The sequence below is a fragment of the Ambystoma mexicanum genome, chromosome 8 (assembly GCF_040938575.1).
Source record: "Ambystoma mexicanum isolate Mex_15411 chromosome 8, UKY_AmexF1_1, whole genome shotgun sequence".
NCBI classification, from domain to species: Eukaryota; Metazoa; Chordata; class Amphibia; order Caudata; family Ambystomatidae; genus Ambystoma; species Ambystoma mexicanum.
In genome coordinates this window covers 269825950-269839912 of record NC_090929.1, presented here as the reverse complement: position 1 = coordinate 269839912, position 13963 = coordinate 269825950, and the positions used below count along the sequence as shown (strand labels likewise).

General features: G+C 46.4%; 1 protein-coding gene across 3 annotated transcripts in view; it reads right to left on the bottom strand.

Moving 5' to 3' along the window:
• The window catches only part of ASTN2 (astrotactin 2), a 3972579-nt gene that overhangs the window by 428835 nt on the left and 3529781 nt on the right, over window positions 1-13963 (bottom strand). For all 3 annotated transcript variants that reach the window (XM_069609664.1, XM_069609663.1, XM_069609665.1), the window contains one exon: window positions 578-719. In XM_069609664.1, the coding sequence (XP_069465765.1) occupies window positions 578-719 (142 nt within the window). The remainder of the gene's footprint in view (window positions 1-577; window positions 720-13963) is intronic.

The window sequence follows — 13963 nt, the reverse complement described above, 5'->3', positions numbered from 1 at the left end:
TCAAGTGTTTGTATTATAAATGCTGACTAAAGTGAGAAGGTTTTATAATAAAGCCAGTGGCACTTCATAAAAAAAGAAAACAAAGAAATGTGGTTTCCTCGTTGCTGCTGCTGGCCTGTTTTGGGAGAAGAATTAGCACACAGAAATAGCTCAGATTTTCCTAACACAAATCCACAAAGAGGTCTGCCATAAAACGGGGTGGGGTGGGACTTTAACTCCTCATTGGCTTATATCCCTTGAACCGGGATGTCACATGTGAGCTTCTCCTCAACGACATTCTCTGATCGCTGCTACGGAAGGCCCTTTAGACTACTGTAAGAATCTCTCTAAAATGATCTTAAGGCAACTGTAACCCTAAAATCGGACAGAAGCATCTGATCCGAGATTTTCCAAAACATCCCTGTGCCTTTTAGAAACGTTCCTGAAGTACATCCTTTTCAGATGTATGCAACTTTCACTGCACCTTTACTTCAGAAGAAACACGTCCCTTTTTTTGCATCACAAATCTGTAAGCATGCGTCAGTTGCACGTAGTAACTGTGTCGAACCCTGATACAAAGTTCCAAAAAACCACTTACTTATATAGACTGTCAGGTTCCAGGCACTTGAAAATGATCGAGTAGAGATTGGTGTCAGGGACATCTCCATGGCTTCTCCCTGCCGCAACACACGATGATCCCAAACCAGACAGCAAATCCTCAGCAAAACTCAAAGACTCTCCTGTCCAAAGGAAATGAGGAGATGGTATGAGGAGTAGAGCACACAGTGAAGAGTAAGAGAATGACGCAAGGAAAGCCAAATCGGAGACACAGGTCATTAAAAGCATACGGGTAATATTGATATCCAGAAGGACATTGGGTAAGTAACAAGAAAACATGGAGAGAATGACCGAAGAGGAAGAGACAGAGAACACCAAGCTGTTACAAGGAAGGATCAAGATTAAGGATGAGGGGAAGGTCAATCATAATCATAAGACTGGAGAGAGCAATCAGCGACAAGAAAACAGAAACAAAAGCAGTGAAGCTAAAAGACAAGGTGGAAGACATGGACATTGCAAGATGATGATACATGGTGAGGATACAAATAAGAAGAAATACATGTAACAGGTGAAGATGGAAAGGGTAGAAACAGAAAAGGCTGTGATGGAAAAGTCAGAGGAATGAATGCGTAGCCTCTGTTTCCTGGCCCTGGTCCATGCAAGGGTGTACTCGTCCCTTCCCTGGAACAGGGACAGTTCCCATGGATACCACATCCCGCACCCCTAGCCCGCTGGCTAAGGAAAGGCACTGCAGCTGCTGAAATAAAATCACTGTTAACAGGAGATGGGCTATACCCTGAATTCTTAGATGACTAATGGGCACAGACACTAGAGTGCATTTATATAGGGATCCCAGTGGGGACCCTTCTGAATTAAACACCTTTAACCTCTACAACCTTTATGCTAGCATTCCCCTGGTGTGCGCTCCATCTAAGCGGGGACTGGCTACGTTAGCTCACCCTTCCTAGGAGGGATCTCAGGGACCCTTAGGGAGAGTGTTCTGCAACTGCTTCCCTTCCTAACCTTAGGCACCACCCACATGGAGTGTGAGGCCAGAGAATGGTCCATGTGGGTGATTCCGTCTAGCTAGGTGGCCTCAGGCAGGCTGCCAACCTATCCCGCTACCTCACGCCAGAGTACCTCCCCTCTGCCCCCTATTTATTATAATGGCCATCTAAACGTTCTAGCATACTTAACATTTACCCTACTTATCATATCCCCTACTAATTACCCCAACTCCATAATTCCCTCTACTTAACATTTAACCTACTGAATATTAACTGAAAATAACTGTACACATACATATATACATTAACTCACAACATATATACAAAACAAAAATACTATATCACAATGGGGTGACTGCTGCAGTCACTGACCCCTTCACAGTGCATTGCAGGTCTGTCCTTGTGGCGCTGGCTATGGGGGTGGGTGCAGGGCTGTGAAGTGCTAGTTGCAAGCTGGGGGGCCTGTTCCCGGGGTGATGCTGGATGAGTAGATGGGGCTTGGCCCCTTCTGGATGGGATTTGACCCATGTGTATTGGGCGTGGGCCCCTCTGCTGAGATATAATGGGGCCCTGGTCCCTTTTCCCCCTTCAGGGTTACCCCATCCAACACATGGGGTGCCCACCCAGCCCGCACTCTTTTTGTAGTCCTGGGTGGTCCCCTGCACACTGGGGGTCCACCAATACTTCACAGCCACACCCGCGGAAATCACAATATTCTAGGTGGATCCCATTAGCTGGGGGGCCCACCCAACACCACCGCCACGCTCTGCAGCATGTTTTAATTACACTGGGTGGGCCCCGGGGGCTGGGAGGCCGACCTGACACCAACACTGCGATCCTGGTGCTATTTTGTTTTCAGCAGCATCGCCGTTGCTATATGGATGCAGCTACGCTCACCGCCTCTTCTCTTCTCTCGGGTTGGCCACCAAAGCCAACCCAGGACTCATTTCTTCACCGCTCCACCCTCCGGTGTGGAGTGGGCTACTGCTGCACCATTCTGCTTCACCTCCAAGACTGCTCCTGGCATACGCAGCCCGGGAGGAATGATGACAGGGCCTGCCTCGCAGGGCATAAGGCTGGTCTTTGAGGACACGGCCGGGCAGCCCGGTTGGGGCCACCTCTAGGCACAATCCTAGCTGGGCTGTTCTTTATGGGCCCAGGCAGCCGCTGCCACGCTGCTTGCCCCGCAAAGGTTTCTGGGCCGTCTGTTCTGGTCCCCGGGCGGGCCAACAAGCGCCACGGCCCAGGGGCAGCTGAGCCGTCCCTGACATAATGGCGTATCCTCCTGCAAACAGTCTCTGGGGGGCTCGCACATGTGCCGCCCAGCGCTACTGGACAGATTAAGGTAAGTCTCTCTCCTGGTCTGCTCATAAACAGCCTCCTAACATTTTTAGTTTAGGCTGTTATCTACCAGTGGAAACTTTTGCACTGGAGTACTGATAGGAGGGAGTTGGGACGTGAGGATGGACACACAGCATTTGTGGGTTGTTGGACTTTTTATCCACCCATTGATTGTCCACGGCCAAGCAAACCCCTTTGGCCATTCCCACCACGACCTGCCCGTCCAAAACTATCATTCAATGATATCAAACTTTGCACTCTCTAAATCCTGGAAGTGTTATTTCTAATTAGTCGTTTGAGAGTTAATTGCTTAATTGCAACTGCAAATGAGCTTGTGGTGTAGTACGAATGTCTTACCCAAGTGTGCCTAATGCCAGTGGGTTCATAAACAGTAGATGTGTCCTCACACCGCTCTTTGCACTGCATATCCTAAAAAACAAGCACGGGCTAACCCAGCGGTTTTGCCTTGTTTATGCATATTAGATGTTGTGATCGTCAGTGTCTCCCGCGACATATTTTTGTAACGGTTCCTGGCTCCTTCTCCCTAAGTCCTAACCTCTCCCCTTCAGTGTTAGCGGTTTTGTCTGTGGTATCCCGCTGATACATTGTGATCATTACCCAGAACCTTCAGACTTTCAGTTCGTTACTGGCCAGCCTAGCCTTACTGGCAGCTACCTCAAGCTCCACATAGCAGTGTAGCCTGATTGCCATACTGTATGCTGCTCCCTCCCCCTCCCTGTGGTATACTGGTAGAGTTAGTCCCCTGCTGCCACTGCCCACTTCACTGGTTGTGACAAAGGATGAAAACTAAAGAACTACAGTTCATTCTAAGGAGGGTGGCAGGAAAAAGCTGTCCCACTACACACATGACCTCGGATGTAAAAGATGAGACCATGTTCTGGGCTGTGCAGATATAGGGTGGTGGGTGGCAGGCAGCGGCATGGCATGGGCTGGCTGTGATGAAATGACTATGGCTCTGCAGAAGAACAGGGATGAGTAGTGGATAAAACTCTTGCTCAGCGCCATATCGCTGATAAACCGATCCCAATCAAAAAAGTGAAACAGGCATAGCCCGACAGGTCTACCTCCTTCGCCTCTGTAAGGTGGCATGGATCGACTCTTCAGGAGGGGTGTGAGCTAGCACAGAAGCAGGTAGAGCAACAATAGTACTGTGGTGTGAAAAAAAAGGAATGTCCAACCAATGTTTTATAGCAATAGGGTACTTTAATTAATACAAACACACAAATCCAAAGCACCCAAACCCAACCCTGTAAGAGAAGACACTTAATATGCAGATTTTATAATGAAAGAGGGCATGTTGTGTCTGAAGGCGTGCACACAGCCAATAATTTCAGTATCAATGTCAATTTTACTGATGATGTATTTTTAAAAGGTACAAAGTGGGGTCTGCCTAGTCACCAAGGTCCTTTAGGAAGGCCATGGGAACAGAACCACTTCAAATACCTTCTATGCTTGTTCTTGGAGGACAGCAGCATCAAGTCAAGCTTCGAGGTGCATTACAGTGGGTTGAATTGGTGTTGAGACGTTTTGAGTGGGTTGTTGGTCCAGCAATGTGGTGCAGTCCCTTAGCCATGATCTGCTCAAATTTGGTGAAGACCAGGCAAGTGATGGGTCAAGTTGGTGTCTCAAATCAGTTAAGTCGGCTCTTCAGTGGCGATCAGGCCAAAAGCGCCTGGAGCACAGTCGAGTTGAGCAATGGCTCAATGGCTTGACAGCGGTTAGGAAATGGTGAGTGTCAAAGGCAGCCTTGAGTGCTTGCAGTGGCTTAAAAAGGTTGCAACAGCTTGAAAACAGATAAAAGCTGAAAAATAGGATCAAGAACTGGTCTGGTTGCTGGAGGACCCGTCCAGGGGTAAGGTAAGTCCTTGATCTGCAGTTCCCAGTCAGTCAGGAAGGTTTTAAGAGAGCATGTGCAACATCTGCCACGACCAGTGAGTAGGTTCCTGGGTATCAGTGGACTCAGCAAGCAGTGGGCATTGTTCAACCAGCAGGTCACCACAAATGTTCCTCTGTTATGGTTTGAGTGAAAATGCTTGCTAGTTTCTTGGAAGTCTTTGGGCATCATTACACGGAAGGCGGTAAGGGTTAACAGTCACCGGTAATAGTACCGGTGACCGTTAACCCTTACCGCCTTACTACGAGGTCCCTTTGCGGGTAGGTACTTTAACGCCTGCTGTTTAGCAGGCGTTAAAAACCAACCCGCAAAGGGACCAGGGTGCTAATTACGGTACTGCAATTTGCGGCACCGTAATGAGTGCCTTCTCCATTCCTATAGAGCCCTATGGGGCAAAAATGGGGAAGGGCAATGGGTGAAGGTGGAATTACCACCACGCCCTGCCCCGCCAACCTTGGAATAGGGCGGTAATTCCCCTTTCCACCAAGGTGGTGCCGGTATTTTACCGGCATGGACCAAGGTGCTAATAGCTAATAGCACCTTGGTCCTCCGCCTACCATGTAATGAGGCCCTTTGTCTTCACCTCCATGGAAGAGGATTTTGGAGCAGACTGCATCCCAACAAAGTTCCAGGTGCACTCCTTCTTCTATAGTGGATTTGTTCTCTTCTATTCTTCTGAGAGGGGTCACATTTTGGATTCTGTTTCAGAGTTTTCTGGGTGGTGATGTCATACCCAGATTGTTTAATCTTCAGGCAGTGTGTGGGGATGGGGGGGAGGGGCACAAGACGTTTGCTGCACTAGGAAAGGCCAAAATCGGTGGGAAACCCTCTCTTTCTGGAATGTCCTCTCTGGGGCTATGCTACTCTGCCCCTTCTCCTGTCGACGTACATCAACGAGCCTATGTTATTTACCAACCTGGTGTGAGCTCTCCATTGTTCTGACAGGGCATTGTTTGTTTGTTTGTTTATTTATTTGGATAGCGCTCCTGACCCAAGGGTATATGGGCGCTTAAACATCAGGTTACAGGCAAAGATGAGGAACATTTGTACATTTGTGCAGCATATGTATAGTTTACAAGAAAGCAGTTAGTGCAGAGATAGTAACAAAGCAGACATAGTAAAGGATACATTCATACATTAGGCATACATACATAGTTAGTTATTTATTGAGTAACCAAGTGATGACCTTAGTTCTGAAAGGTTGGAAGGTGGGGGTGGATTTGATATCCAGTGGAATGGTGTTCCACAGTTGTGAGGCTAGAACTGGAAAGCTGGATCCACCGGCTCTTTTAAGGGAGTATTTGGGCACCATCAGTTGTAGTGTATTAGAGGATATGGTGGTTCTAGTATTCTGTTTTAAGGTGAATTTGTTGGTAAGATAGGGCAGGGCTAGGCGGTTGAGAGCTTTGTAAGTGAGGCAGATGGTTTTTAGGTCTATTGTTTGTTGGATGGAGAGCCATTTGCATGAAATTCTTGTAGCCGAGATATGTTCTCTTCTAGGAATATTTAGGTCGGCAAGGAGTGCATTGGTTTGTAGAACTTGCAATTTATTAATTACTGTTTCTTGGCACCTACATAAAGGCTGTTGCAGTAATCCAGTTTAGATTGTATGAGTGCTCTGGCTAAAGTGAGGCAGTTGTTGTGGGAGATCAGAGGTCTGCAGGCCCTGATTAGTTTACCAGTGTAAGCAGTTGCTGAGGCGGTCATATTAATTTGTTTGGCGAGGTTAGTATTTGTATCTAGGTAGAAACCAAGGGTTTTTACACTTTTAGCAATTGGAATGGTGTTACCGTCAATGGTGAAGCTGGTGTAGCTGGGGCTGAGTTTCCAGATGGTATTAGGTGAGCCGACAAGGAGAAGTTCGGTCTTGTCATCATTCAGGCATAGGCCATGTGTGGCCATCCATGCCTGAATGATGGAGAAGACTTCATTGATCCGGTTGATGTCCGAGTTGTAATTGCCGGATAAAGTGAGGAGTATCTGGGTGTCATCTGCATAATTAGTGTAGGTGACACCCAGATGGTCCAGCTTGTCGAATAGGGGCTTTGTAAATATATTATACAAAGTGGGTGAGACACAAGATCCTTGTGGGACACCGCAGGTAATGGGAATGGGATCGACTGCTGCTAGGGGTGAGAAGACCCACATGGTCCTGTTGTCCAGGAAGGATTGGATCCATGTGACCGCAGAGTTGGAGAAGTTTGCTGCCGATGACAAGTGGTTGCACAAGATTTTGTGTTCAACCAGGTCAAAGGCAGTGGAAAGGTCAAGGAGAAGAAGGATGGAAGCCCTACCTTTATCTTTGAGTTTGTCTATCTGGCTCTTAAGATCAACAAGTGCCGTTTCTGTCCCATGTTGAGGACGAAAGCCAGATTGGCGAGTTCCTAGTAATTGGTTTGTCTCAAGGTAATCCTGAATCTGTAAATAGGCCACCCTGTCAAGACTTTTTTGTAAGAATGAGACAGTGGTAATGGGTCTATAATTCGTGGGTATATCTGGGTCGAGAGTTTGTTTTTTTAACAGTGGTAAGACCCAGGATTGTTTCAGATTACTTGGGACCGTGTTATTGGAGAATGACAAGTTTATTAATTTGGTAATGAAGGGGGAAAGATCCCTGGCTGCATCTTTTATGATTTGTGCGGGGCAACTGTCCCCCTTACAGTTCGAAGGTTTCAAAGATGCTATCATTTTTTGTACTTCAGGTATGGTTACCTTTTTGAAAGTGAAGCCTGAGCTAGTGGCGATGGGTGAAGGAAGGGTGGAGCTGGAAGTAGGATCGTGAGTGAGTTGTTGTCGTTTGTTTTCAATTTTAGTTTGGAGCCCTGGGATTTTGCTAGCAAGGGCGTTCTGGATCCCTGTGCACCATGGTTTATCCTTTGTGCAGGTATCTGTAGGAGGAATGGGGTTTTCTAATTCCTTTAGGATGTTAAAGTGCTCCTTTGTGCTAGAGCCTGCCTGAGAGATCCTGGAATTAAGAGATTCTTTCTTAGTGCGTGTAATCTCGTTTTTGTAGAGAGTAGAGATATTGGTGAGATTAGTTCTGTTATCTGCTGAAGGCACTGATTTCCATAGTGATTCAAGTTTACTTTTTTGTTGTCGGAGAAGTTTGAGCTCCGGGGTGTACCACAAATTCAGATGCACTTTTGGTTTCCCTTTGCACATTTTTAGTGGGGCAACGATGTCGATAGCTTTAGCCATGTAGTCATTATAGACGTTGACCAGCAGGTTCAAGTCAGTTGAAGCTGGTAGTGCGTTCAGAATAGGGGTCACCATGGGTATTAAGGCTTCCGCTGTGATGTTGCTCTTTTTCCTAGTTGGGCAGGCCAGTGCAATGACAGGCCTTTTATACACTAGGTTGCTGATATTAATGTCGAATGGGAGGACGTGATGGTCCGTCCAGATGAGCTCTATGGGGTCCTTCAGGGTGATGTTGCAATTAAGGGTGGTTACCCAGTCAAGGATTCTGCCCTTCGAGTGGGTGGGTTTGGAGCTGAGTTGTAGGAGGCCATGCTCTTCTAATGCTGTAGCCAGGGCAATGGCTGGGGTGTCGAGTGGGTCATTAAACCCAAGATTGAAGTCTCCAAGTATAATCATTTGTGCTGAAGGTTTGGAACTTTCGGCTACTAGTGAGGTGATATCTTCCTCAAATGAGCCAGGTGGGCCCGGGGGTCTGTAAATTAGATGCATCGTGATAGTGCTCTTAGGGGAAGTTTGTAATTTAACTGCAAGATGCTCACATGATTTGAGTGGAGGAGAGGAGGCTAGTCTAATATCAAGCGAGGACTTAAAGATGATAGCTACACCACCTCCTCGAGCATTAGGTCTGTCTACTCTGAGGATGGTGTAGTTATCAGGGATAGCTAGGGTAAGAGATGGTCCCGCAGCATCATGCAACCAGTTTTCGGTCACAGCGAGGAAGTCCAGGTTGTTAGTCAGAATGGTGTTGGCGACTTCTATGGAATGGGCGACTAGTGATCTAACATTTAGAAGAGCTCCTTTTAGTGTAGGAGGGGTGGAATTGATGGATGTTACAGTGTGAATGTTAGTCTTGTCGGGTAGATTAGCTGGGTGTTTACTAGTTCTGTGGTGGGTTCTGGCACCAGGTCTATTGTTATGATCGGTAGGGATGAGGGTAGTAGTGTGAGAGACAGTTAGGTCAGTAGTTATGGATGGGCTGTAGTCAGGGGTAGGGCAGGATGCTCTCGTGTCGGTAAGGTTCTGCTTGGAGCTATCTGAGTTCTTATTGGCTGGGCCATCAGAAAAGTGTGCATTGCCATCGGTGGGATAGGCGGATTGTGAGACCGGGAGGAAGGCTGGTGTGGTAGGCAAGAACGGTGTGGAGCAGACGATGGGGTGATGTCTTGGGCAGGCAGGTAATGCTAGACCATTTTTATGGGCTATGTAGCTGTTACCATTGCAAGGTATATTACCTTGCATGACACAAAAGGGGAACATGATCGCGGTAAGGCAAAGTAGCATATTAAGGACTCTAGGACCGAGGCACCGTGCAGAGGATTGGCGAATAAGGGCCATCGGTGACATAGGGTAAGGTAGTGCCAGATAGCAACAAAGTCAGAAGGTTGGTCTGGTATCAAGTTGTAGCTGAGAGTCAGGCAGGCAAGGGTACTGGTGAGTGAGGCACAGGTATATATAATGAGATCATCATATTCACAGAGGTCTGCAATATCCAAGCTGGGCATATGTCAGGCAAGGCATCATGGTCTGAAAGCGACCATAAGGCACAACACAGTTTAAATGTGGTCTGGAAGCGACCATAAGGCACAACACAGTACAAATGTGGTCTGAAAGCAACCATAAGGCACAACACAGTTCAAATGTGGTCTGAAAGCGACCATAAGGCCATAAGGCACAACACAGGTTAAATGTGGTCTGGAAGCGACCATAAGGCACAACACAATTCAAATATGGTCTGAAAGCGACCATAAGGCACAACACAGTTCAAACGTGGTCTGAAAGCGACCATAAGGCACAACACAATTCAAATGTGGTCTGAAGGCGACCATAAGGCACAACACAGTTTAAATGTGGTCTGAAAGCGACCATAAGGCACAGCACAGTTTAAATGTGGTTTATAAGCAACCATAAGGCACAGCACAGTTTAAATGTGGTCTGAAAGTGACCATAAGGCAAAACACAGTTTAAATGTGGTCTGAAAGTGACCATAAAACACAGCAGAGTTTAAATGTGGTCTGAAAGTGACCATAAGGCACAACACAGTTTTAATGTGGTCTGAAAGTGACCATAAAACACAGCAGAGTTTAAATGTGGTCTGAAAGAGACCATAAGGCACAGCACAGTTTAAATGTGGTCTGAAAGCGACCATAAGGCACAACACAGTTTAAATGTGGTCTGAAAGCGACCATAAGGCACAGCACAGTTTAAATGTGGTTTATAAGCAACCATAAGGCACAGCACAGTTTAAATGTGGTCTGAAAGCGACCTTAAGCACAACACAGTTTAAATGTGGTCTGAAAGCGACCCTAGGCACAACACTGTTTAAATGTGGTCTGAAAGCGACCATAAGGCACAACACAGTTTAAATGTGGTCTGAAAGTGACCCTAGGCGTTCACAGAGTAGTTTAGGCACTGTGCTGTGGGTGTAAGGTGGACAGAACTGTTGTTATAGTTATAGGTGGAGAGCTAACAGCAGCCTAGACATGTTCAAGTTTAGGGTGTGGTCATTAGACTACTAAACGGGTCCAGTTATAAAGCAGGCAGCAATGGCAAGGTCAAATGCAGGTTAAGCAAGTACTGGGATGGCAGGTATGACATTATACATAATACGTAGCGAGATTTCGTGTGCTTCAGGGGAGCCACGCTATGGGTTAGTGTGGGCGTGCATTCCTGAATAGTTTGGATGAAGAGTGCGGCAGGTCTACTTTGCCTACAGGTCAGTTCAGAGTTTCCAGCGGCATGCTAGGATTAAGTGAGCATACACAAATGCAAGTTTCATGTATGCGGATCTGGTAGAACAGATGATCTAGAGCAGGTGAATTTAAATGCAGGTTCGCAAGAGCAGGGAAAAAGTCGGCAGTGAGGTTACACTTGGCACTCGGGATAGGATGGTAAATGGGTAGCGGTGCTAAGATGCATTACAGATTGCTTACTAGTGTTGTGGGGCAGGCCGCGGCGGTGCCGGTCTCGCTTGCAGGTCCTTATTATTCAAGGAGGTTGGCTTCCTATGTGGGCAAAATAGTGTGAGATACGGACTCAGCACACAACCAGTGCGTGAACAGACGCAGAACAGGGCCTTTTCATGCGGGCCTTCTCGATGCAAGGGCCGGCTTCCGCCTTCCGGCGCAGACTTCTGGGCAAAATAGGTTGCTGTTACTTAGCAACGAGAGGGGGCCTCGATTTCATGCAGAGAAGCATGTCGGCCATTTTCAGGACATGCAACATACGGACAAAGGCAGCATGGGGCAGCTGGCATGGCCATAAGTGGCTGTGATGTTCGCACCTTACAGGGTAGGCTTACCTTTGAAGCAGTGGGTCCTAGCTAGACTCCCTGTCTTCTGGAGGAGGCAACAGGCCTTGAAAAAGATATCAATAGTGGGGTTTCTTGGGCAGGGCTTATATGATTGTTTAAGGTGAAACAAATTTTCCAGGTGCTCATATGCATTAGACCCTGTTAGTGAGTCACTAGCTCAAAAATATGATAACAATAGGTTTTTCCCACTATAATTGTGGATTACCATTGGCCACCATGTCTAACCCAGACATGGCTTATATTTAGATTTTCTATAGCCACCAGCTTCTACCGGCAAATAATTATATACATATATTGGGGATCAGTTAGACAATTATGTACTTCCGTTTGGGATGAGGGGTGCGCACTGTTAAAGTCACACCCTGACTGCTGAATCTTTGGTTCCATCAGATGCTGGCAGGAATGCACATGTCACTTTGTTACTGCCATGTTGCCAAGCTACAAAGCAGCTCCTTAGAGGAGTCAATAGACATGCCTTAGCAGAAGTACATATTTGCACTAGGCTTTTTAGTATGGAGCATTTAGAAAGGGGGTCCGATTTGCAGACCCTGCTTGCAGAAACAGATATATCTGAATCATTTTATTACAAACAAAAGAAGCTTGGGCATTTTGTCAGACTGGCACATTCAGTTCATGTTGTCAAGGTACAGTTTTTCATGCTCATCCTATTGCTGAGGAGTTGTCACATTCTTACCATGGCTTGCTGGTATCCAGACACAACATCAGCCGCCTGTCTAGAAGTGGATGCCTCTGTCTCTATCACCATTCTCTCAGACCAAACAGCTGACCATTCTATCTAATTTTTTGTTTCAATATCCTCTTGTACCTGTTCATATATCTGCCATTTTCATGGCCTTTCACCTCCCAGACTCTTAACTTTCCAGCTCTCTTGCAAGGTTGCTTCTCTAGAGTAACATATGAATAAATCTAGTAGATACAACATCACCAACAGACACACAAGCATTTGACAAAATGTTCATGCTGCCTGTGTGCATATGCCAACACTGCCATTGTAAGTCACTTTCATTCAGCTGCAATATATGCCAGCATTGCCACTGTAAATCACTTTATGAAACTGCACCTACTCTATATGCCAGGCTTCCCAGTGTAAATTGCTTTGATTTTGTGGCCATAATCTATACCAGTAGGTTCAATGTAAATCACTTTCATGAAGCTGGGGCCACAATCAATGCCAATGTGTTTACTGTAAATCATGCCCATGAAGCTGTGCCCAGAATCTATGACAGCATGGTTACTGTAAATCACTTTTGTGAGGTTGCAGCCGTAATATTTTCCAGTATGGCCACTGTAAATCACTTTTCTGAAATTGCACCCACAATCTATACCAGAATTCCCAATATTGCACTTTGGAAGATGTTGCTCAAACTAAATTATCCAGCATTGTCATTATAACGTTCATGATGTAGCCCCCAGTCGCCAAACACACACACACACACACACACACACACACACACACACACACACACACACATTCTCACTCAGTGTATAAACAATTCAGTCAGTGGGAACATTTCCCTCATTCTGTAAATAAATCACCTGTGAGAAAGTGCATGGGAGTAAATAACACAATAGGTAGTTCAGGTCTGCTTTGCATGAATAGAAAAATCATTGTGGTAGCATAAGAATAACCACAATTTGTTTTATATTTACCACATATATCTGTGATAGTGCTCCACGCAAAGAAATCTGAGCACATACTGCAACATGGGCTCAGTGCTCATTGCACGTGTAATAACACTCACCTGCAAACTACGAGCCATACATATTAATTTGGACAGCATTTGTTGTTGGGTGTAAGACTTGCACTGTCCTGCTTTTAACTGCATTCAGTTTCAGAATTGTAAATGGATTGCTTGCCTGAACAGGAAGAAGGTCTCTGGTGCTTACAGGGGCGTGTCGTTCATTGCAGTGGTCTACTTAAGGGGCTCCGCAGGGACCCCTGCTATCCCAATGGACTGCTCTCTGTCATTGTCCTCTTGCACCAGTGCTGACATCTGTTAGTGTCCTCGTGCACCTGTGTCTGGACATCTCTTCTTTAGTGGCACCTCGAAGTTGAGCCCTGCCTTCTACGTCACAGTCAACATGCATCAAACCATGACCGTTCTCTGTACTTATCTGCTCATACCTGATCGCTGACCTCCCTCTTTGTCAACTCCACTCAAACATGTGCTGGTACTAAGGTCCAGCCAAAAAAAGGCCCACTATCAGTGCTTCAGGTAAGGTTCCAAGCCCAAGAGATATTCAATTTTTTGGAAGTCAGAATGCTTTCATGGATGCAATTTTGGGACTAAATGACTAGGTAAGACTACATGCAGACTTCCCCTTGCCATCAGCTTTTCATTTCTGAGAGGGAAAAGGAGGACAACGATGCAATTGGTTTGTTAAAAGTCCAATCTGACAATAGGGAGTCGAGGAAGGGGCTAGGGGAGACCTGCAAGGAAAATAAACAAGCATTGGTGAAGCCAACAGTTTTGGCTTTTGACTAGCACTGCCAGAATGGTACTACCTGGCCATAAGATGGCAACAGCTGGAAATGTTGTGAGTAGCTGGGCATGTGATGTTAGTGGCCGAGTGCCTGGCAACTGCCTATGCATTAAGCCACTAACTCTCAGAAGACTGCTTTGGCGGTCAATG